Source organism: Phalacrocorax carbo, chromosome 2, assembly GCF_963921805.1.
Source record: "Phalacrocorax carbo chromosome 2, bPhaCar2.1, whole genome shotgun sequence".
Lineage (NCBI taxonomy): Eukaryota > Metazoa > Chordata > Aves > Suliformes > Phalacrocoracidae > Phalacrocorax > Phalacrocorax carbo.
This window is the reverse complement of record NC_087514.1, coordinates 120928869-120953331: the sequence shown is the minus strand read 5'-3', so window position 1 is coordinate 120953331 and position 24463 is coordinate 120928869. Positions and strand designations below refer to the sequence as shown.

The window sequence follows — 24463 nt, the reverse complement described above, 5'->3', positions numbered from 1 at the left end:
AGCTTGACTCACTTCTTTATGTAGTTATGCTTCAGTTCCATATAAATTCAACCTTTTGGGTGGGAGTGCTGATCTGCCCGAGGGTAGGAAGGCTCTACAGGGGGATCTGGACAGGCTGGATTGATCTGCCAAGGCCAGTTGTGTGAGGTTTAACAAGGCCAAGTGCCGGGTCCTGCACTTGGGTCGCAACAACCCCAGGCAACACTACAGGCCTGGGGAAGAGTGGCTGGAAAACTGTCTGGCAGAAAAGGACACGGGGGTGCTGGTTGACAGCTGGGTGAACATGAGCCAGCAGTGTGCCCAGGTGGCCAAGCAGGCCAACAGCATCCTGGCTTGTGTCAGGACTAGTGTGGCCAGCAGGAGCAGGGAAGTGATGGTGCCCCTGTACTCGGCACTGGTGAGGCCGCACCTTGAATATTGCGTTCGGTTTTGGGCCCCTCAGTACAAGAAGGACATTGAGTTGCCGGAGCGTGTCCAGAGAAGGGCGAGGAAGTTGGTGAAGGGTCTGGAGAAAAAGTCTTGTGAGGAGTGACTGAGGGAACGGGGTTTGTTTAGCCTGGAGAAGAGGAGGCTGAGGGGAGACCTTATTGTTCTCTACAAATACCTGAAAGGAGGCTGTAGCAAGGTGGGTGTTGGTCTCTTGTTCCAAGTTACTAGTGATAGGACGAGAGGAAATGCCCTCACGTGCCAGGGAAGGTTTAGGTTGGCTATTTGGAAAAATGTCTTTGCTGTAAGGGTTGTCAAGCATTGGAAGAGGCTGCCCGGAGAGGTGGTAGAGTCACCAACCCTGGAGGTATTTAAAAGACCTGTAGATGTGCTTAGCAACATGGCTTAGTGGTGGACTTGGCTTTGTTAAGTTAATGGTTGGACTCGGTGACTTCAGGGCTCTTTTCCAACCTAAAAAATTCTATGATTCTATAGATGACAGTGGAATTTTGCAAGAGTGGAGTAAGTTAATAAATATATTTTAGTGGAGACCTGCTTTTGAATTGGTGAAAGGATTCAGATGAACCTAATTGAGACTGGGTGATAAATTTGGCATTTACAATGTGGTTCGTAGAAGCTAGAAGGAACGATAAAGTTACCATGCAGAGAAGAGAAGGAAGGCCTGGATACGTTCCTGTGCCTCTTGCTGTAGGTGTGCCTGCTCGAGCAGGGGGATTGGACAAGATGATCTCCAGAGGCCCCTTCCAACCCCTACTGTTCTGTGATTCTGTGAAGATAAAATACAATAATCAAGGTATAAATCTGGGACACACATCTGTTTCTAGTTATGTGTTTTGTAAACTTTTTACTCTGAATAGTGAGAAGGGATAAAATGGATGATAGGTTAGCAGATGCAGCCTACAGAATCTTTTACAGAGGCTTTAAAAGTATTTTTAAGTCATAAATTTTCTGCAGCGCTTTTTTCTGCATACATAATTCACAGAAAAAAGCTTGGCAAATACAATGTTGCTGCTTTCTTGATACTAATTATAAGAAAGCCGATTACCATAAGGAGAGTAATTATGCAGTGAGTTATGTTTGCATTTAAATTGGCACTGACACTGGCTTGGTCCTGAGATCTGTTGCAAACAGTAAGTTCAGGATTTTTTTTTTAATCAGAAGTTTATTCTGTCACATTATGAAGTAAGTGCACAGCTGACAAGGATATAATCAACGACTGGGTCTTGGAGCTTCATTCATTATTTTAAACAAATAAATACTGAGCAAATACTTCTATTGGCATCTTTGCCTAATGCAATTATATGGCCACTAATGTCTGCATGTGTCATGGATGCGTTAGTAGTATATCAGAGTGCTAAAATTCTTTATTAGTGTTTGCTGTTCAAGTGCCATTCCTTCGTTTTGAGAAGCTCAGCACTTCAAAGTGTTATGAGATAGAAGCAGACTATTGGAAAGGAGCCATATGATGTTATATCTAAGCTTAAATGGTCTCTTCTAGAAAGCTAGCAACCCTCTGGCAAGATAAATGACTGATATTTAGACCCAAAGTCTTCTGGCCTTCAACTTCTAAAAGTTTTCATGTGAATCAGGATTTAAGCAGAGGTGTATGCTTTTTGAAGTCAAATGAGATATGGCCATCAGTGCTCTCTTCCTTGGGTGATGAGTTTCTGAACTGAAACTTTGCTTTCATCAAGGCATTAGCACTGTTTTGATCATTTTAGTGTGTGCTTAGGATTCTGTATTTTTTGTTCTTCTGATTAATAAGTAATGACAAATGTATGACATGTTCAAGCAGACTTTTCCAGTGTTCAAGGAGTTTTGTGAACAGGAAGAATCAAAGCTGAATATTTTGGCCAATGAAATACAGGTTGGTCTGATATGTTTTTCAATGCGTTCTTGATAACTCTGATGCAACCTTGGGGCTTTCAGCAACCTCAGGCTTTAAATTCATCACAGTACATCCTCCAGAGTATACAGAAATGCTCTAAATGGTAAATCTTTTGTAGCGATTGAATACAAAGTTTGAATGTCTGGCATTCTTAAGTTTCAACTGTATACTACATAAAAGGGCTAAAGGAAGATAAGGTGGTTTGGACAGATGTGGTATTGGGGGTTTAGTTTGAATTTTGGTTGACATTACTCCTACAATCTACAGTACTGCAGTCAGGTTAGGATATCATTATTTTAGTGAAATATTTTCTCGAGCTAGAAAGCGGGCAGTTGTAATTCACAAGGCTTGCTAGATAACCACATGGAATATACTATGATTACAGAAAATTGCTCAGCTTTGCTGTTGAGCTGGTAGCCTCAGTTGAACTAGATGTCCTACTTTCCTTTCTATTTTTTTAAATTAAAGAAGACATGGTGAAACCTCCTGAAAGAATAAGATGCATTTCAGGTTGTGGAGATGTGTTTCTCAGAAGTGTCTTTATAGACGATATTTTTTAGTACTTAAATATTTTTAGGACTTGAAAATAGAATCATAGAATGATTTGGGTTGGAAGGGACCTTCAGGATCATTGGGTTCCAACCCTGCTGCCATGGGCAGGGACACCTTCCATTAGACCAGGTTGCTCAAAGCCCCTTCCAACTTAGCCGTGAACACTTCCAGGGATGGGGCACCCACAACTTCTCTGGGCAACCTGTTCCAGTGCCTCACCACCCAAAATAGTTTGAGCTTTATAGATTACTGTAGAGTTAGTAAGTTGAATGTTAAATGGAGCACTGTATTATTTGTTACATTGCCTGAAGTAGATGAGGTTGGGGATAGGTGTCTCTCTTAAATATTTTACAACTTCTAAGATTGGGCAAACCTTGAGATTCAAGATGGTCAGTGCCATCAGAAATTCAGATTTCTGTTTCTTAGTTGGTCAGAAATGCAGGTGTGTTGTGTACCAAGGAGTAGAGATCTGCATTATGGCGGGTGGTTGGCCATAGTGAAAGTCCTAAGCACTGCTGAAATAGCACTCAGAAATAAGGCCATTTTTTTCAGGCTCACAGGGCAGCTTAGCAGGTTGTTCTCGTAACTTGGGTATTTATATTTCTGTGGTTAATGGGCGGTGTCTGTGCCAGGTTGAATATCGCCCTTTGTCTAATGTCTTACGAAATAACGCACAATAGCAAGGGGCTGAAACTGTGACCTCCTGGGATAGAAATTGCTCTGCAAGGAGAACTCATTAATGCAAGCTAGTGTTTCTCTTTCCTTGTGGCTGTTTTAGAGACAGAACCTTTCTGTGTACACTTCTTTTGATGTGGGGACTCCTGGGTTTAAACTAAAATACTGTTGAATAGGAACAAATTTCTTTGAATATTAGAATACAGGGCTGCTGCAGCTCTTTCCCCAGAAGTGAAAAATCATCACACTGTCCATTCAAATGAAGACAGTAGACAGTAACTTCAGAGCTTTCAAAAAAAAGTGTTTCTTCTCCTGAGCAAACAGGGCATGGTAGAAAAAAAGTGGCTCATTAGTCTGCAGACTTCAGTCTTCTGCGGGTGGTAAGGGACAGCTTTTTAAAGTGGCAAGTAAAATACTCTTTTTACAAATTGGTCGTGTATGTTGTTGCTCTAAGAAAGCAGCATTATTTCCCATAAAGGTATTTGCCAGAGTATAACACACTCTGACCAGGTTCTTTTAGATAATCCATGATTGGAGGGTGAAATGTTTAATATCAAGTGTGTATTTGAAGATATTTGTTACATGGGATTTTTGATTTAACAGAATGATACATGTGTACTGTGTTTTAAGTATATTTTGTAAGTTACACTTAACAAAATATAGAAATTGCAATACACAGTTCAGTCACAATACCAATGTGATTCCTGTTACCAGCCTCTATAATATGCTCATTGTCATGATGCTGGGCGGCCCCAGTTGCCAGAAAGGAGGATGTGCGCTGAAACCAGCTCAAACCTGTTGGTCTCTGAAATATTGTTGGATATTCAGTGCATGTGTTGGGCTGAGGCACATAAGTATCCCCCCACGCTGGCCTGGCTAACTCAGACACTCACATTCTTTTGATTAAATCAGGGAGAAGCAGTTATACCACTATGTGATCAACTCAACCGACAATTATTTATCCAAACCAAAGGCCACCCTCTGGTCCCCATTGTGTAGAGGTAGGGTTAGCCTCTTTGCAACAACTGTGGTTAGTCACACCCTACGTTATTTTCTGAGCTCCGTGGGTGCATTGCCCTTGCCCATCTCCTCTGAGCCTTCTGTTATGGGGGTTTATTGGTCAGTTGCAGTATTTGAGTATTTTTCGTATCAAAATTTAGAGGGGTTTGAGGCTCATTGCAGAAGTTGCTAGCTGAGAATACAGGAAGTGTAATCGATCTTCATGATTTACTCAGATATGAGGCAAAACAACTCAATTCCATCACTGCAGTCTGTGTAGATATAGCCTTCCTGAATATAACCTCCAATTTTCTGCAGATCATTAAAAAATTAGTTAAAAAGCCAAGAATAAGACATTAAATAATGGAATGTATTTAATCAAGGTAAGTTTGTAGCTTGTCTGCATTTAAAGTTTGCAAACTTGGTTGCACTGATTTTTATTTTATTAAATCTGTATCCACTGCACTTGGCTACTTCCACCCGCTTCTTTTGTTAGCGTAACTGGTGAATTTCTTTGGAGACTTAATTCCTGTTAAGATCTGTCAGGATTTCATGGAGAAAGTTGCATCATAGTCACAACCATGTCGGGTATTGTTTGTTGCAGAACAGTCTGAGGTCCCTTCACATGTTCCTCTCCACCCTGCTTCTGCTTCTGGAATCCTGCTATGCATCTGGGTTTGCCCCTGGGTGTGAGGTTGGTCTAGGACTTAACTGTGACCATTGAGCATGCTTAATGCTTTTTTTCTTTTGTGCTTGGATTTTTGCTGTGTTTTGTCATCACGTGGTCATTGTTCTGTGGCTGGGACCTATACTGAGGTTCTAGGAGCACCTTGCCTTCTAGACAAATGGGGGAGGTAAAGATTGCAGAAACATCTAGTGAAATAGATACTTTTTAGGTCATTGCTAGAAAGTGACTCTGTGGAATCACAGTCATGATGCTGAGCAATGACCTATTTAAATGGAGAGTCTGAAGATGACAATAAGATGGTTAAAGATCTCCAAAACCTCTAGCCACCATGTCCTAATGAACACGAGAAGACTTTGCACTGATGCTTCATATCTGATGGAACCGATAGAAAAAGAGGATTACTTCCATTCTGGGTAGGGTCTTTTCCTTAAAGATACCTTTCACAGCCAAAAGTCTTTGAGTGGGAACTATTTCCAAAGTCCATGTTCACACACACGGAGACTCAGGCCTCTGTGCCCATTGATATCTAGTTCATCTCTAGCCCTGTGTATTTTCAGGATGCCAGATGGTGCAGAAGGTGTAAGCACTCGGTATTTCGTTATGTTACTGTGTGCACTGATGTCTACAGTAGCTGATCTATCTGTCGTTACCCCTCTGCATCCACCATCCTGGCTCTGAATTGTACAGAACTGGGGAAGAATGTGCTTAGTAGGATCTGAGCTTTTTAATCCTTTTAGTATACATCATGTGTAATTTGATCACACAAAAAAGTCAGGAAGTGAGAAGCTTGTAAGTTTCAATCTGTTTTCTATTCAGCAAAACACATTTTTATTATGTTGTTGAACATTGTCATTTTTTTCAGTGTGGGGAAGGTAGATGAAAAAATGGAAGATAATTCTTATGGTGGGTGAGGAAGTGCTGATTCTTTTGGGATCCCAGTAAGAAGGGCACAAACACTTGCAGATCACTGTTACTAAATCAGAAAAGGTGACAGCAAAGTATAAAATCATACGTCTTTTCTGACACTGGGAACCCTGAGATGATAGGGCTTTGGATGGATCTCTGGTTAGGGCACAGCACACTGTAGATCTCATCTGCTCTAAGTTCACTAGTACTCTCATGGGGTTTTGCTCACAGTACAGGTTAATCAATCACCGGTAGCAGTTGGGTCTGGAATGTGGGCTTTGACATATCCCTTGGACAGCATGCTCTAATATCCTCATCTCAATAAAGCTGCAGTTCCTGAGCAGGTGCATCTAATATTTGAAGTGGAAAAGACAAAGTACTCTACATATACTTAAGATTAAATGCACATAGGTTAATTACACTGATTATGTGTACATTCATTAATTTTACTATTGATTAGACACAGCATGATTCAGCAGCAATTGCGTTCTATCAGCGATGCAGAGGCATATACCGGGCTGTGGGTCACAAACTGCTCGTACAATAATAGCCTTACAGGTTGATCACTACAAGCAAATCAGTAGGTCTTTGTAGTACTTGAGTTGGCTTCAAAGGGGTTCAGTTTTACAGGGGCTGATAGGGTAGGTTCAAAGTGACCAAATCAGCTCTTCAGATGGATGGGAAGGTTCAGAAGAAAGTGATAGGTATGGTTAAGAGGCAAACATTGGAAAACACTCAGAGTCAATGCTTCTAGTCATCTTTATACATTTCCAGTTGTGCCGCAGTGTTTCCCAAGAACTGGCTCTACTGACCTGCAGTGTCCCAATTAGACTTCTTGTGTGGCAGGGTAACCAGTTCTTTGAGATTAGAGTGCCCAAACCCAGAGGCATTCTTGACTCTCAGGTTTCTGAAGGAACTTCTCAAAGAATCAGCATTTCTTTTTACCTCAACTTAAATTTATTTTTTAAACCTCTTCTCCCCCACTTCCCCTTCTACTGTTCTTGGTAGCTTTGTTTTTACACCACCTTTGTATTTTGCACTTGTGGATCAGTTGAGTAACTGCATGCAACATCTATAGGACTTAATATTAACTAATTAGCCTAAATGTTTTAGTCACAAGTTTGTCTTAAAAAAAGATTTTGCTATGAGAATGTTCTAAATTTTTAGACCACTCTCAGTGAATATATGTCCTGCCATTTGCATTCTCTGAGGAATCAGAGCTAAAATTTCCCCTTTAAAAAATTATAAAAGTATCTCAATGTCAGTGAGCCCTGCTGATCGATAATGGACTGTTCCTGCTAAGCTGAGAAACAGAATGGTAGAGATAGGTTGTTGGTAATTGGTATTGGCCATGGTAGAAAGAGGGTAGGCAGAACTTTGTAGTGTATGAAGAAGAAGAAATGGTAACACATTTCTGTTAACTGGTTAACTAGATTTTCTTTAGAGAAAACAATTTCTGGTAGTGTAAGCCTTCCAGACTAATTTGTATTAATTTTGATAAACATACTTTGGTCACAGTTCTGTGGTCATATGATTGATGTGTGTTTCTTGGTCTAGAAGTGGTGTTGTGTACATTGGAAGTGGTCCAAGAAAAGGCCTTCCTGAGGCAGCTATTTATTTTTATTAGTTAGCATCCTGCTGCTTTGTTCCTTGGTAGAGTTAGCTGCAAGCAGAGAATGGGAAGCTGTAGCCATAGCTCCAAAAGCTTCAGCAGCCATGTACGTGCTGCATATCTGATATAGCAGCATAGACCAGTATATTTTCTTAGCCCAATTATTCATATAAAAACTTGCCCTGCAACGAAGTGCTGAAGTGTTTTAAGGTATCAGCTGATAGATGCTTGAAAGTGAATTGCCTCATAAGATGGGAAGACATCTTGCTATAGGTAGGACTCCTTTAATATAGGACACTGATTCTGGGGATAGCTTCTGTTGGCTATGCTAAAAGGTGTTGCAGAAGCTCACTTTATATTTTGGAAGGTAGTGATGAAGGGAACAGAGATCAGTTTCTCATTGGGTAAGTAATTGAATTTATGTCAAATGTTAGATATTTGAAACTGTTCTTTTCTGAACTATAAGTGTGGTTTAATCTGCACAGGCTGTAGAGGTTTTGAAGAAATTACATGAGGGTACATCTACAATTGTCTTGTGATATGTAATTTCACTCTAGAGAAAGCAGCTGGCTGTAAAAAAACCTCCTGAGCCTTTATTTTTCTAATTATTTACCAAATTTTCTCTGTAGATTTTTTCACTGCATACAGTACAGTATTTTTCATAGAAGTGGAATATGAATGAAACACATTCAAAATCAATGCCTTTTTGAGTCTGTTACAAAAAGGTTGTCGAAATAGACTTTGTAGCACAGTTCTGTGCTAGTGAAGAGTTATTTGGGAAAGCCTGACCTTTAAGAGTATGTTAATGTTTCTGTTTAAGGTTTTTTAAACTTCTTAAAATAACCTTAAAAAGCTCGTTATTAGACTTTCTGAAGTCCTAATTGATAATATTAGGGAAATGATCAGTTATATATCCTTTTTTTGGATTGTTATTTGTCTTTAGCAGCCATGTCAGTTGTTACAGGGAAAAAGATTTTTCTTAGCACTAAAATTTGTAATGGCTGTCAGTTCATTTCTGCCTACTCTTACTGGGAAAGCTTGGCTGCTCAGCATTTTTGTTGAGAATGTGGAGTCGTCTTGGTCAAAGTCATATGTTTGTGGTTTTGTTTTGAAACAGCACTTAGGCATAATGGTTTTCAGCCCTAAACAGATTTTTGGTAGCTTATTCCATGAGTGCAGTATATATTTTCAATAAAAATCAAAAGCTAGTACTCTAGGATGGGAAACCTTAACAAAAAGAGCATGAACCAGTAATTTGGTAGGGTGTTTTATCAAAGAGTGGAGATTGTGGCAAAATTCTGGGTGAGTAGTTTAGAAAAGTGTGTTGTCTGAAACAGAAGTAAGGTTAAAATAATAATAAAAAAAGTATAAACATTTGAAGTATGAAAAGTCATCCTCTCCAATGGCAATTTCCTGAGAATTTAAGTGATCTACCTTAATATTGATTTGTATGTGTAGGCTTAACAACAGCTGGAACTGGGTGTGTTCTTAATTGCAGAATAGGTGAATTTGAATAAAACTGTTTCTTCCTAGGAGCTGAATCTTGTGAATATAAACTGCTTGGTGGATGCTGGTAAAAGTGGTGGTATATTTAACCAAATGCTGTCTGTCTGCAGGGAAGACTTGGGTGGGCATGCTGATGCATCACTTCCCATGATGCAGTTTTAGGGAGATGGACTTGTATATACCAAAGGGTATATTGTGAGGCTTAGAGTCACAATGTCTGTATTCTTCCTAACTGGATTACCTGCCATTCTGCTGCTGTTGTGGTCAGCTTAAGTTGCTTTAATAGTTCTGTTTTGTGGAGTGACTCTTATGATGCTGTGCTCTGTGAGAAGTCTTAAACTGTGGAGCAAGTGTTTGTTGTTCTGGTCCAGAGTAGTGTAACCTTGTTGGTGTAAGGGCTTGCTAGCATTTGGTTTTGTAAAAAAAAAAACCTCTTGTGAGGAACAGAATTATACTAATGATTTTGTTTTTCTTCATTGTTGAAAGTAATACTTCTTTTCAAATACTTTGTGTAAACATACGTTGAGAGAGAAAAATATGTTATTTTGTTGAACCATGGCTAAAATATTTTTTTGACTTAATTTCTTGTCTAATTTGAAGACTGTAAAGGTATTTGGAAACAACAACTTGCTAGATAATTGTTGTAAATGTATATATTTATAGTGTATAATAATGTGTATTCACCATCATTTTAAGGAACACTGACATCACTGTATATACTTCAGGTTTCAATAAGTATCTAAACGATGCTAAAGCATATTTAAGTCACGTATTTTGTAATACGCTATAAATTTGGCCACAGACTTTCCAGTTCTGGTTTTTGCATAAACGCATCATTAAAAGGATAGTAAAGTAAAAAACAAAGTTCTTTCAGTGGAATGAAATATGGGAACTGCAGTGGAGGCATGGCAGAGCATAGCTGAGCTGCAGTCCGGCAGCCCAGCTGCTCGGTCCCCCTGGCTTCACACAACAGAAAGCTGAGTGGGGTCCAAGAGGTTCTCCCTCTTTGGAGACCAGTAAACACACTGTTAAGGTGCAGTTCTTTCGTCTGCCAGCCCCCCCTGCCCAAGAACTCAACGCCCACAGCCCATATCACCTTGTTTCTCCTCTTAGTGTCTAGACCTGTTTTCTTATAATTACAGTGAAGGAGCAAGTCTTGTTGGTTTACTGTTTCACTCGGCACTACATGGCAGGTGTAGAGTTTCCAAGGGTTTTTCTTGAAAACGAAAGGATGTGAATTCCAACAGTAGCACTTTCACCTTTGTTCATTGTTCCCTTGGGCCCCTGGGATGAAGCCTTTGTGTAGTCTGTTTAGGTAAGCAGCTAAAAGAACAAATGTTGAGTTGAATTAATCTCAGCTGTTGTATTTGAGTATATGGCAGACAGCGTGCGGTATAGAAAATGAAGATTGTCATACCTTTTGTAGGGCATAAAAATGCTGGAAACTTTTAATGTATTGTCATCTTTAAGAACTTTATCTTATATTTTAACTCTCAGCGTCCATAGAGGAGATTAAAAAATTGTCTTGTATAAAAGCATAAAACTGCCTATTCAAATTCCCTGCAAGTATAATGGGAAAACCATTTCTGCAGTGTGCATGTTTACATGTCACAGAATCACAGACTGGTAGGGGCTAGAAGGAAACTCTGGAGAACATCTCGTCCAACCCCCCTGCTTGAGCAGGTACCCCTAAAGCAGGGGGCACAGGACCACATCCAGGCAGGTTTTGAATGTCTCCAGGGAAGGAGACTCCACAGCCTCCCTGGGCAGCCTGTGCCCCCGCTCTGTCACCCTCACAGGAAAGAAGTTTTTCCTCAGATTCAGGTGGAACTTCCTGTGTTCTAGTTTGTGCCCATTACCCCTTGTCCTGTCATTGGGCACGACTGAAAAGAGTCCAGCCCCATCATCCTGATACCCACCCTTTAGATATTTATAAGCATTGATAAGATCCCCCCTCAGTCTTCTCTTCTCCAGGCTAAACAAACCCAGGTCTCTCAGCCTTTCCTCGTAAGGGAGATGCTCCAGTCCCCTGATCATCTTGGTAGCTCTCCACTGGACTCTCTCCAGTAGTTCCATCTTTCTTGAAGGTGTCTTCCAGTTAATGGAAGGGGGATGTGCATGTGGCAAGATGGATGAGATATTAATTGTGGGTGCAGTAAGACAGTGAGGAGGAAGAAAGAGTATCACTCCAGTTTCTCATTTAATAAGCAAGAAATTGGAAACTCTAAAGCTTCATTAAATATCAAAGCAGTGCTGAGCTGTGTGATCAATGTTACTGTTGCTCTCTTCTGAAGATTACAACATTTTAGCTTCCTAAAATTACAGGAAAACATTACTTTTTATAGCACCGATTTGAAGGTTTTGTACTGTAGTCAAGTTTTATGACTTCTCTTGCATCTGTGCTCTTGCTTGAGGTTTTCTTAATGTTTCTTCTTTCTTTGTTTACAAGGAAATGTAAATAGGCCTGCTTAGACCGTCTTTATTAATGAGTAGAAGGTAGGGGCAGGGAGTGAAATGTATCTAGAATTATTACTTTCTGACCAGGTGTTGATGATAGTGAGTTAAAGGATTATGAATATATTTAACTGTTAGGATCTTTGTCATCACTTCACAGATCGTTACAGAAATTAGTCTTCTCGGTTGCAAGTCCATTGTTTTCTTTTATTATTGCAGATGGTACTGCATGAAAATAAGCTGAATTGTAGATTCTCTTTTTGAAGTGTAAATGGTTATCAAAAACTACCTTTTAATGGCACTAGTACTGCATTGGTATATGTTGTTTGAAATTAAATGTTAGTGCTCCCTTTCACTTCAGACTTTGGTTTTGTTTCTTAGGTTGCACGTCTTCAAAACATCCCTGACGGTGACAATGAGACAATGATTCCTGTACTGTCTTCAAAAAAAGCAAGCGAATTGCCAGTTGACGAAGTTGCAAGCATTCTGCAAGTAAGTGATTTTGCATCTCTTCACAATGCACTGATGTTTCCAAACAATAAGTTTGGTACTTCTTAAAGGCAGATCTTGTCACTGAAAGTCTATGCATTATCACACAGTTTGATATTAACTATTGTCTACTTCTAAAAGCATGTTGATTTTTAAATTGTTACTTGAAATGCTTTAATGTCTTCAGAAAAACTGGGTTTTTGGAGGGGGGGGATGAGATTCAACTGGAAAGTGGTCAGATTTCTGTATGCATTGAAGATTGTTTTTTGCTAATAAAACTCCTAGAGTCAATCTTTCTATAAAATTCTGTTCTGTTTTTCATAGCTATTGCTTCCATTTCTCTAAGGAATCCTTAATGTCCTTAATTTATTTTGGTAGCCTCCGTTTCAGGTGGAGGAACAGGATTGAGAAGGCTACCCATTGACAGATTTATGAACCACTGAATCTGGGCTAGGTTTTGTGATAGATGGTCTTTTTTCATTTTCTGTATGCTTGACTGCTTGAGGAGTACACCATGATAAATGTTGGTCACTGACAACTCAAGACTTTGAAGGTATTGCTGTGTCATTTGGCTGAGTAACTGAACTCCTGATGTAATCCTCAAGAGTATAAACTATGCCCACAGTTTGGCTTGCTGAAGAGTTTTCTGCAGGGAAGATCAACAGTCATTAGAGATATGAAACAGCATCTGCTTCTGTAGTTCTTTGTGAATTTCTTTGTTGAAGTACTCTTAAGTACTGCCAAATTGAGTTTTAAAATAGCGATTAGTTAGCTTTTATTGCTATACAAACATTAGTACCAAGCTTGTCTTTCTGATGTTGGCCAAATTTTTATAATCAAAGGCTATATATTTTGGTGTGGGAAATTATTTTGAAGTCTAGCTTATCAGTGTAATTGCTGACTGTGTTATTCTTTGCATATTTTAATAGGCTAATCTTCAGAATGGCTTAAAGAACTGTGAAGTTTGTCATAGACGGGCATTCCATGGATGGAATGAATTTGATATTAGTGAAGATGAACCACTGTGGAAAAAATATATTTCCCAGGTTAAGATTTTTTTGTCCTTTCTGCTTTTTCGTTTTAATGCTTGTCAGTAGTTTTGCTCTTCATTACTTAGCTTTTGTGGGCATGAACGTATTCTTATAAAAGTGTGGAAACTCTAGTAGAATAGGGAATTGCAACTTCTATAACTGATATCTAATCTATCTATTGAAAAAGCTTTTATGTAGGTACATGCCAGTGTGTTAATTACATGATTTTCTTCAGTGTATGTTCATAGCTAGCCAAAGGGTGTCCCATTCATAAGTAGCCTGAGGGCTGGAGAAGCAGAATAAAGTTCCCTGTAGGCAAAGACTTGAGTATGAATCATGCTAAGGTCAGACACGAATGTATATGACTGATAAACATTTAAATGGAACATGAAGTATGAATAATTTGGTAGACAAAGTAAACTTTAAAAAGTAAAACCGCTGCCTTTGAAGTGGGGGTGGGGCCAGCCTTGATTCTGGTATTAAGCAGAACTGGCAGAAGTCAAGTGTGAATTTTTTTCCTATCAGTGTTATTTATTATGTGTATATACACAGGAGCCCGTGTAGCTTCTCAAAATGGTGTGGAAGTGTCACTACTTCCTCCTGCCCTCCGACTACATGAGCCATTTAGAGCAACTTTTCACACAGAGGATTTTTTTCTAATGAATTCGTAATGTTAAATATTTTGGTTAAGGCTTCCTACACTTTGTCTGAGCAGCGTTGCAGTTAAGTTCTATTGTAAACCCTGAAGTAATAAATGGTGAATTCAAGAGAAACTGTTTTACATGAGTGACTAAAAAGATATACAGCACTCTGCTGGTGATAGCAGTGGGAACATCATCACATACTAGCTGTCCTCTGACATTAATTCTTTATTTTATTATGTGTAGTGTCAAATTATTCAGATGCACCAGAACACTTAAAGCATGTTAACCAAGTCTGGTTTAGGTAGGATTTAAGATACATATTTGCTTTGAATGTACTTATCATGTGTGCTTTCAGAATGTTCTTCACTTTAATTGTAGGAATGTTCTTTTTTGTAACATTTCTCAAAAAAAAAGACCATGTTAGCAACCAACTGTCATGTAGAAGCAAGATCCTTTACTATTTTAGCCTTAGAAATCTGAAGAAAGCATATGATCTAAAAGGAAAACTTGCATCTTGTAAAAAAAGAAATCAGTGAATTGAAATTAGGAAATATATTGTTGCCTTGATAGTGATCAGTTGCTGGGAACAGGATCAGCCTGTTACCTCAAAGACATTTTGAATGTATTTCGGGCTTCTTTTTTGTGTGCTTAAACAACTACAGGAGGGTATTCTTTTTGTCTTAAAAATGTGAATCAAGAAATGTAAGAAGCAGTTTTCGTCTGTTATGCATTGAATACACTCCATTCAAGGTCTTTGAACCTTTGAATTCAAGGTCTATCTGGTAGGTTAGAAATATTTTAATTATAGAATAATAAATTTCAAAAATAGATCAGGTGTGCTTTGAGGGGTAGATAAAATGGTCTTTCTGTCAAGAGTATGGCTGAATTAATTTTCTGTTTCATTTCAGTTCAAAAATCCCCTTATTATGCTTCTCCTGGCATCTGCAGTCATCAGTGTTGTAATGCATCAGTTTGATGATGCTGTCAGTATCACTGTGGTAAGGAACTAAAATTTTATCATCTTTGAGAGTACTTCAGAATGTATGACCACATGTACTTCCAACATCACATGAATGCCACGTGGGATGGGATCACTTGATTCTAATTCATTAATTTGATTTGGATGCTGTCATTAAATCTGTTAAGTTTGTGACTGGATTTTGATTTTGTTTGGTGATTTTGTTTTTGGTTTTTTGTGTGTGTGTTTTTGTAGTTATTTTGTTTTTGTGTGGGTTTTTTTTGTGTATTTTTTCTTTTTTTTTTTTTTCCTTTCTTGACTGGTAGCGGTAGTACGTACCAAAATACATCAATGAATAATTATCTGGCTGTATCTTGTATCTTTACTCTTCATTGTTGAAATATCTGCCTTAAGGCATTTGCTCAGAGGAGTAATTTTTGATGTCTTCTATGTAATTTTTATCTTAAATTATGCTTTAATTTCAAATTGAAACCAATGTAAGCCTTCTGTAAATTTTTTTTGAAAGATGTAATCTTTTAAAACATGAAAAAGGAATGTAACCTGAACTCTCTAGAAGTAGCAGAAGGAAGATAGAAGCTGAAATAATGAATTTTTGTAGAAGTTTGCAGTTAAATGGGGGGCTAAAATAGTGAGCAAATATAGTACTGCTAAACATTTGTCATTGCAGCTGACACAGAAAAAAAATGATAATGCCTTTGACCTTTTTAGGGTGATAGGTGATAACTGAAATTGGGTTTTCTCTATCATCAGAGGCAAGTTCTAGCTGATTTTTGTCTTGGCTGACCTTTGCAATCTCTATGTTGAGTTTTGTAATTAACTCAAGTAACTGGAGGTTTGACAGAACCCCTTTAATTCTCTAGAAAGAATAGTTTTCTCTGGAAGATAAACTATATGGCTTCTTTAAGAGAAACCATGCAATTTTGAATTTTAGTATAATGATAGTTTGGAATGGTCTGTTGTGCTCATAAGTTGAATTTAGGTAAATTATTGTATTATGAAATGTATTTAATTGTTGTGGCTGAAAGTTGAATTATTTTGTTGTTTTTCCCTTGGTTAGTGCCCTTAAGTCTCTCCTAACCCTCTTGAGCAAGGCAATGAGAAAAGAACAGTGCAGTTAGTGTAAGAGAGTATTAATTTCTGCATTCTGTGCTACAACTTGAGAAGGTATCTTTTAACAGCCTTGTGAACATTGGTAGAGGTGTCTTAAAACATGGAGAAAAGGCACAGTTGAGTTCATTAGTTGTGTTTTTTTGAATATTTTCTGACTAACCTACTGTTTAGTCATCTTGTTATTAATGCCCACTTTTTCATCTAGTGTATTTGTTTTGCTTCATTTTCAGATGATAGAGAAATTTTTCTATGACACTGTATATTTGTGCTCAGAGCCTTAGCAACAAAATTAATTTGCTGCTGAAGATCTATGACATATTTCTTTTGGTGGCAATGCTGGCTTTTGCCATGTTTTTAGCTCTGCTGATACAAATGTATTGCAAAGCTTTTTGATCTGGTCTGGGGACTGATAAAGATTAAAAAAAATACATCTTCCCATTTGGAGGATATCAGCTTCTTGATGCAACCCATTGCACATAGACACCAGCTGAGAGACTGATGTGAAACTAGAAATGCAAAGCTGTGTCAGGTAGCATGAACTGCAGAAGATAATATTGGCTCCAAAAGAAACACGTGTAGCTGTGGTGGAAATATTCCATGGAAAGATGGAATAGATATAATATTGGAACTAATATTCAGTTGGTGAGGCTAACGTTAGTGCCATAAATCAGGCAGATTTACTGGAATTATCCTTGATCTAGTTAAGAGTTCTTCAAGGAATTTTTTCTCTTGCAAAATGGTAATATCTTGGTTATTTTCTACTAGTTACAGTATGTACTTTAAAGGCTTGCTTAATGGCTGTCGTGTTATGGTTCTGTGAGAAAATGTAACAACTCAATTTTACTAACAAATTCAATTAATGTAACAAAAATCAATCTGAGAGTGTGTTGAAGGGGAAGATATTTACTTTACACAAAATTGATCTTTGTTACTTCCCGTAATAGATTTCATTCATTTGCTCACTTTCGCATCACATGCTTATAAGCCCCATGATGTTTATGTGAAGTGTTGTGACCAGAATTGTGTCGTATGGGGGACTATGAATGCTTGCTATTGAGGCCTTAGTACTTATTTGGTTTCTTTGAAATGAACAATTTTTTAAGCTTTTTGTTCGGGATCTCTGGGATGTTGGCTCTTTGGGGTGTACTCAGTGTCCTGTCTCACTCCTTGGGAGTCTTGGGCAGAGTTCCTGAGTCTCATCTTCCTCTTGTTCTCCTTGCTGGGATATTTTATCGCTCAAGACCTGTTCTTCAGCTTGCTGCCTTATGTCTAGTCTTCAGTTCATTCTTAGTCTTTCTTATATCTGGTTATTTGAATGAAACCACATCTGTGATGCCCTGTAGCAGTTAACACGTCATTCCTTTTAACCTTTGTTCTGCTTACAGAGAACACCATTCACACTTCATTCAGACCAGTTTTTCTATTTGTGTCATGGATTTCTATCCACTGCTGTCTCTTGCTCACTCTTTAGAAACACAGGATAGAGGAATTTTTTCTTCAAAATCACTGTCTAGTTATTAATCTTATTTTTAGTAAAATCAGGTTACTGAGTTTTTGGACATCACTAGAGCAGATGTAAGTAGGTAATGGCATTGCTTTTGTAACAGAGTGATTTTGAGCATGAGAAAGTTTGTTTCCAAATCACATTGTTAATATGTAGTAACATTTATGGCTGAGCAAAACCAAGTATCATCATTTACTTTCACGACCATTTGGAGTTCTTTTATTTTACTTACTTTTGTTTTCTTGCAGGCAATCGTCATTGTTGTTACAGTTGCCTTTGTTCAGGTAAGACAGCTGTTGTCCAAATAAGATTATTGCTTTCATGTAAACGCTTCTATTTGTAAGACTGAAGTAGTTGTCTTGATGCATTGTGCTGTGAATGGTTGAGTAAAGAGCTCTGTGCTTTCATCCAAGTCTTTTGCCTTTTATAAAGTGTGTGATTTGTCCTGCTTTAGCTACATGGACATTTATGTATCTGTATGGGTATTATACTCAGCCATAAAACAGTACCTGTAAAGAAGCACTCAGAATACAGTGTTGAAGTACTTTCAAGTATGTAACTTCATATAAAATAGATTTTGAAAATGTAGCTCTGGTTTCAATTTTGTACAGAAATTTTACAAAAAATAATAGTTAATCTTTAAGTAATTTTCTAAGTAATAAAAAGTCCCCATTCTGTAAATACCCAGCTTTACTCAATATGTACCTAAATAAAAATTGCTTTGTGTTTGTGCTCTATATCTTTGTCTACCTTAATTCTGTAATCTGTTTATTGAGTTAGAGATGAATTGTAATACCTCTGGGGCTAAGAGCATGAACACGGTATTTTTGGTGCTAATTTGTTAAACTGTAGAACTTAATCATGTATCTGATCCCTGAGTTTAGAAGCATTACTGCAAGTACTACAAAGCCCTGAAGATGTTGAAGGAAAATGCAAAGGACCTCTGCTATTCTTTCAGAAGAAATGCATGTAGGCAAATTCTTAAGTCTGTAAATTTTTCAGTGTTTTGGACCATATTTGCTATTTAAAATATCTAACATAGAACGGGTTGAGGGCATCTCTTATCTGATTGCTTGGAATATTACTTTAGTACAACTTTATTAATAAATACTAAATAAATAATAATGATTTTGAGTACATGTAGGTATATCTTACTGTTATTTAACTTCTGCCTGTTTTGAAAATATTATCTGCTTTATTTTTTTAAATATCACTCCAGGAGTACAGGTCAGAAAAATCTCTCGAAGAGCTTAGTAAACTTGTGCCTCCAGAATGCCATTGGTATGGAATTTTGTCCTTTTATTCTAAATTAAGTCATATTAAATTCAGTCTGAAATGAGTAAAATAAAAAGGTTTTGCTGTACTTACCACCTTTATACCAAGCTCTTATGCTGACACAGAATGTATGTGCTTTGCTTTTGCTCATTTTAAAGACTGTTGTACAGGCCTAAAAATTACTCCACATTGTTCCCCCTCTGACGACTTCAAGTGATGTAACTGATGTGTAACTTCTAAGAAACAAACAGCAAAATAGAAATGGTATTTTGCTGAAACCAGTAACACTGCAATGCATAGTCAGCAGTGTGAATGCTTTTATTTGACAAAATGCCAGAAAAGATGTTCTTATGCTCTTCATGTTTTTATCTACAGTGTACGAGAAGGAAGGGTGGAACATACACTTGCAAGAGATTTAGTCCCAGGTGATACAGTCTGCCTGTCAGTTGGAGACAGAGTCCCAGCTGATCTACGACTGTTTGAGGTATATACCTAATATTGCTTTAATATGTAATAACTTTTCTTTTTGTGGAACAGAGGGGAAGAGAAGATAGCCTCTGAATACAAGTGCAATAAATGTTATTGTTTGGAATTCACAACTGTATAGATAGAAATTTTGAAATAATTCAGTTCCCAAATGTAATTGTGCATTCTTACAATATATGTAGTTTCTGATTATAGGACGTGAAAGGAAATAATTTTCCAACTTCATGTACTGATGCATTCTTGAAAATTTTAGTTGAGTACTTTTTCCTCAGTGTTACACAAGTTGTAAAATTGTTTCCAGTCTGAATTATAAGATATTTGGCAGCTGGTACAGGTGACTTCAAGTCTGTCTGTATTAATCATTAGGGTATAGTTTCAGTGTTCTCTGATAAGGGAATATTAAAAAAAAAAAGGTGAAATTGTGCCAGTGTAATGTTTTCTCTCTGACACTTTCATCAGTGCGTGTTGTTACACCTTCTGGTTTACTAAATATTTTATTCCTAATATTAGCACTGCTGGAAGTGCTTGAGTTGAACCAGTGGCACTATAACAGTACTTGCAGATTCTCTAAAAACGGAGTGTATACATATTCATCTTGCTTCTGGTGGTTTCAGTTCAGTAGTGTCATGTTACTTTTCTGTTAGAGTGGGCATCCTCAGGTCTGGGCTATGTATCATGTTAAAGTAATTTCTGGATGTGATGAGGTGTATATCCGTGTTTGATACTGGATTAATCGGTGCTCGCTTCATAGACAAAGCCTAAACGAGCTAGTTTCCAGAGCACCACAAATTTGTCTCAGAAATTTGTCTGAATCGTCTGTTGTTAGCCCCTGTAGTGTAGTTATTACTTGAGTGGGTTTGTTTTTGTGACTGCAAACAGTTTCTCCTTCCCTCAGCAATTGTATAGTGTCTGTATTGGTATGAAACTGCTGTTGCAGTAGCACCTAGTTTCTTGCTCATAAGCTTGCAGCATGCTTGCACCTCTTACAAAGGAAATTAGAAGTTTCTCGGTTGTCTGTAGCCCTACACCAGGTGAAAATTTGTGTCATCTTTATCTCAACTATTCTTGCAGATCATATGAAAGTAAGAGCATGTAATCTTGTTTTCATCTTGTTTTCAGATAAAGAACTAGATCTCTTCAGCCTATTCTGATTGACGCTGTCCTAGAAAATTGTAGAATTGGTGATTAGGCACTGTTTACTTCCTGAAGCCTTTCATATATATGAGAAGTTGTTTCTTCGCTGGTCTAAATTGCAGGGGCAATCTCATTTGGTGAAACATATTTGAAGACCTTTTCTGGCCTAAGTTTTCTGTATGTTAATGAGTGGTCCATGAAGTTTTATCGTAATCTTCTCTAAAGCCAGAACATCAAGAACTAACATACCTTTAACAGTGTAGGCTTTGAGCGCAATTCCTTTTGGTAGTGACAAGAAATGTTTCAGAGCTCATGGCTAAATGTGAACAGTAGCAAAGTGGCATCTTCATCCTGTTTCAGCTTGGAGTCTGAGGAATACATCACAAATACAAAATTGCTATAGAACTTTCTGGAATTAATCTCATTTTTTATGGTTTTGACTGAAAGACTCATTGCAGTTTTTGACAAGTGTCCCTTTTCCTTTATTGATACAGCATCCATCTTTTAAAAATGGGTACTGCACTGGTAACTATTTGAGAGAATAGCAGGAATTAGAGGGATTTGACTGATCAGAAAGCACTTTAGTAAAGGTACTATCCTTTTTTAACATTGACTAAATTATTTTTGATCTAGCAGCCTGTGTTCATTTTGTTGTGCAGCTAGAACTGGAGCGCATCTCAATTATCATGCCACTTAAAAAACAAATCAAAACACAAAAAAAGCCACCCCGGCTTGAACCTTGGAGCTATCAGCTATACTGTGGTGGTGCCGAGTGCATTGAAACTGATTCCTATTTACTCTTTTTAAGTGATATCCTTTCAAAACATTTTGGCAGTTGAGCTATATTATGCATCCTTTGACACTGTTTTTCTTGATAAGATTATCTTGAAATTTAGTGGTATGGTCACCAATAGTGGCTTTATACTTTTTAAAAATGCAAAACTATTTTACTTAAATTTTGTGAACAGAATTTAATGATTCAGGCTTTGACTCTGTTCAAGACTCATCTAAGTAAATAGATTCATATGTAAGAATTTGTCAGTTGAGGAAAGAGATTTCTCTTCCATTCCTATTCTGATAAGTTGTTTTTGTTTTAGTTTATTTGTAGAACAAATTTTATTTTCTACATCTGTCAGCTGACTAATACAGAATAATTCATTTTTACCTCTTCCTTCTCTAACTACCCCCACGTACTACCAGAAAACCGCAAAAGTAAAACCTAAACCAAAAAAAGGCAACTTCTGTTCCTCTAGTCTACTTGACTGTTGCCTGAACAACATTTTCCCTATAGAGACTTAGTGGTTTTGTTTGCACAGTATGAAATATGTTTTTTTGTTAGTGAGTTCTTAACAGACCATGATAGGAGGAAGTCGGTAGAGGAAGAGTTGGGAGGTTAATATGTATGTGCACTTGCATTCCCAGTTAATTATTTTGTTTGGTGACCGAATGCATCACAGTTGCAACCTCTTGAATGTTTTATAGGAAAACAATCATGACCGTAAATTTATGAGTATACTTCGACTCTTCAAAGTGAGAGCTTGTTGCATTGCTGCAATATTCTCTAGGAGTGCTTGTTGCTTTGTTGATCCCTAAAATGTGGTTGATATTGACATTGATTCTTACCATATGAAAAATTGAATGTATTTTTAATGGTCAAAATTGGGAAATTTCTATTAAAACTTCCAGCTACTTAGAAGAGACTGTCATGCTTTTTTACCTAGTCTGTGTATTTTGTTTTCAAAGGCTGTGGACCTTTCTATTGATGAATCCAGTCTCACGGGTGAGACAGCTCCTTGCTCTAAATCTACAGGTCCTCAGCCAGCAGCAACCAATGGAGACCTCACTTCTAGGAGCAATATTGCTTTCATGGGAACATTGGTCAGATGTGGAAAAGCAAAGGTAAAATTGTTATTGTTAGGGAAGAATTATGTTCCATGTTTCAACTCTTTGAAGGCAGTTTTACTTTTAAAGTTCATCTGTCGATTGAGAAATGTACTTTAATGACTACATATATTTTGAGTTTTCCAAACAAATAGAAATGGAATGGAAATAGAAATTTTTACTGGAAAAATTGTAGACTTTACTGTGATGATGCACTGCATAGCTTTTCTCATTGGTGCTTTTTCAGACACCAGTTTAAAAAGAAAACTAATCTAGGGCCAGGAAGGCTCAAATTTACAGGAAACAGATGATGTGAAACTCTTCTGTCTAGGATGTGGTAATGTGCTTCTAGAACTACAATTGTGTTTGAAAATCTGTAACTGAAAATACAGTTTCGGCTAGTGTTAGATAGGTGTTACCCTGTTTCAGTTTTGTTACAGGTAGTTACTAAATACTCCAGCAGTGCACAGAATGGCAGTTTGTTTCACAGAGGGGAAAAGGTTTTTAGCAAAAATATGTCCTACTTGTGCCAAGAATTAATTTTATAAACAAAGCTCACTGAATCATAACAGGCCTGATGACATTTGCCCACTATTTGAGTCAAAGCTGAAAAGAGCAACCCCTAACATAAAAATTAAACTTCAGATTTGAATTGGTTTTATTTCAGTGATTTTTTTTTTTTTTTTAGGGGATAGTTATTGGAACAGGAGAAAACTCTGAATTTGGGGAGGTTTTCAAAATGATGCAAGCAGAAGAGGTAAGAGTGAATATTTAGAAGTAAAGATGTATATTTTGTAGGTGTATATTTCATTCATTAAAACTTTGATTTTTTTTTTCATAGGAACTTAGCTAAACTTAATTACATTGCTTTTAATATTTTTCTTTCCTCTAGTGAAATAAATCTTAGCTCTTGAACATGAAAGTAGTAATTGAATTCAGTGCAACAAAATATCCATAGCTGACCTAAAAATATTAACTGTGAAAATAAAATTCTGAACCTGTTCAATGGAACGAATATCATTGCAATTTGTTGAAGTGTTATTTTTTCCAAGTGGAACTATGTTTGTGCAAAAGGGATTTGTATGACAGATTTGTGTGGTGTGTGCACAGGACTACGTTTCATTTGATTAGCAGTATACTGCAGGGTTATGTGTATGTCTCCTGCTGCTTCATGATCTCCACTTTAACCTTTTATAAACTCCGTTTGACTCCTGTATACCGAAGTCCCAGAGTGATTTTTTTCTTTACTGTGGTACACTGATTCACATGGGAAATCAGACTTGAGTGCTTTGTGTGTCTAGGGTCTTCTAGCATCTTCTCTGGCTGCCTGATCAATGTAGGATCAGAATAAGACAGTCTGTCTCCAGCTGTGAGGACATAACCAGGCATAGTACAGGCAGGACTTCTCTTCCAGATATATACAGTTCTGAAATATGCCAAATCAGAGCAACTAAGGGCATTAAATGCATCAGCCAGGAGTGTATCACAGACCATGTTGTTAGCTGCAGTGCCTTACTACACCTTACAAGGAAACACTGCTGTCCAGTCACCAAAGTGGAATCCATTTTAATACACGTGAGGAAAATATGATCAGAGTATTGTAGGGTTATTTTTTGTGCTTATACTACAGTAATCTCATTTTGAAAGTAAATTTTGAAGGTAAGAGCGCATCAAACTTGATACTAGCTTTCTCATATAGAGTGTATGTGCCTTTTTCATAACTTGTTGAACAAAGGTGATTTTACAAGGACCCTGTCTTCCTTTTTTTGCCATGCTTTCTATACTGTAGTCCACCATATAGTACTGTTCAAAACCCCAGACTTACCGGCATCCAATGTAAAAATCCACTTTCCTGGTTTTCTAGTTTTGATTTTTTTTAAATTAGAATTTTTGCTTCATGTCCCCTCCTCCTTTCTATACCTTTTTTTGGCACTACATTGTCTAAATATTTCCATGATTTTCTGTTTGGCTAAATTGAATTTTCTGCAGATGATTAACAAATTCCTTTTGAGATACAATAGGTTTTCCAGTTCTCTAATGCCTCTGTCTTGAAAAGTCATCTTTATTCTTGTTGTCAAGATCGTTTTGGCCTTGGTAGAAGTGCAGTGGCTTTTACTCAGTATTGTTCGTTCGTTTGTTTATTTATTTATTTTAGAAAATCTTTGATATGACCTTTTGTATTAGATTTTCTGTAGGCATTACA

The 24463-nt window shown here is 37.5% G+C and overlaps 1 protein-coding gene across 4 annotated transcripts in view; it reads left to right on the top strand.

Moving 5' to 3' along the window:
• Positions 1-24463, top strand: part of ATP2C1 (ATPase secretory pathway Ca2+ transporting 1) — a 69784-nt gene that overhangs the window by 23915 nt on the left and 21406 nt on the right. For all 4 annotated transcript variants that reach the window (XM_064444133.1, XM_064444135.1, XM_064444134.1 and 1 more), the window contains 8 exons: positions 12109-12219; positions 13146-13262; positions 14800-14889; positions 17733-17768; positions 18704-18765; positions 19135-19243; positions 22123-22278; positions 22949-23017. In XM_064444133.1, the coding sequence (XP_064300203.1) occupies positions 12151-12219; positions 13146-13262; positions 14800-14889; positions 17733-17768; positions 18704-18765; positions 19135-19243; positions 22123-22278; positions 22949-23017 (708 nt within the window). In that variant the 5' untranslated portion in view covers positions 12109-12150. The remainder of the gene's footprint in view (positions 1-12108; positions 12220-13145; positions 13263-14799; positions 14890-17732; positions 17769-18703; positions 18766-19134; positions 19244-22122; positions 22279-22948; positions 23018-24463) is intronic.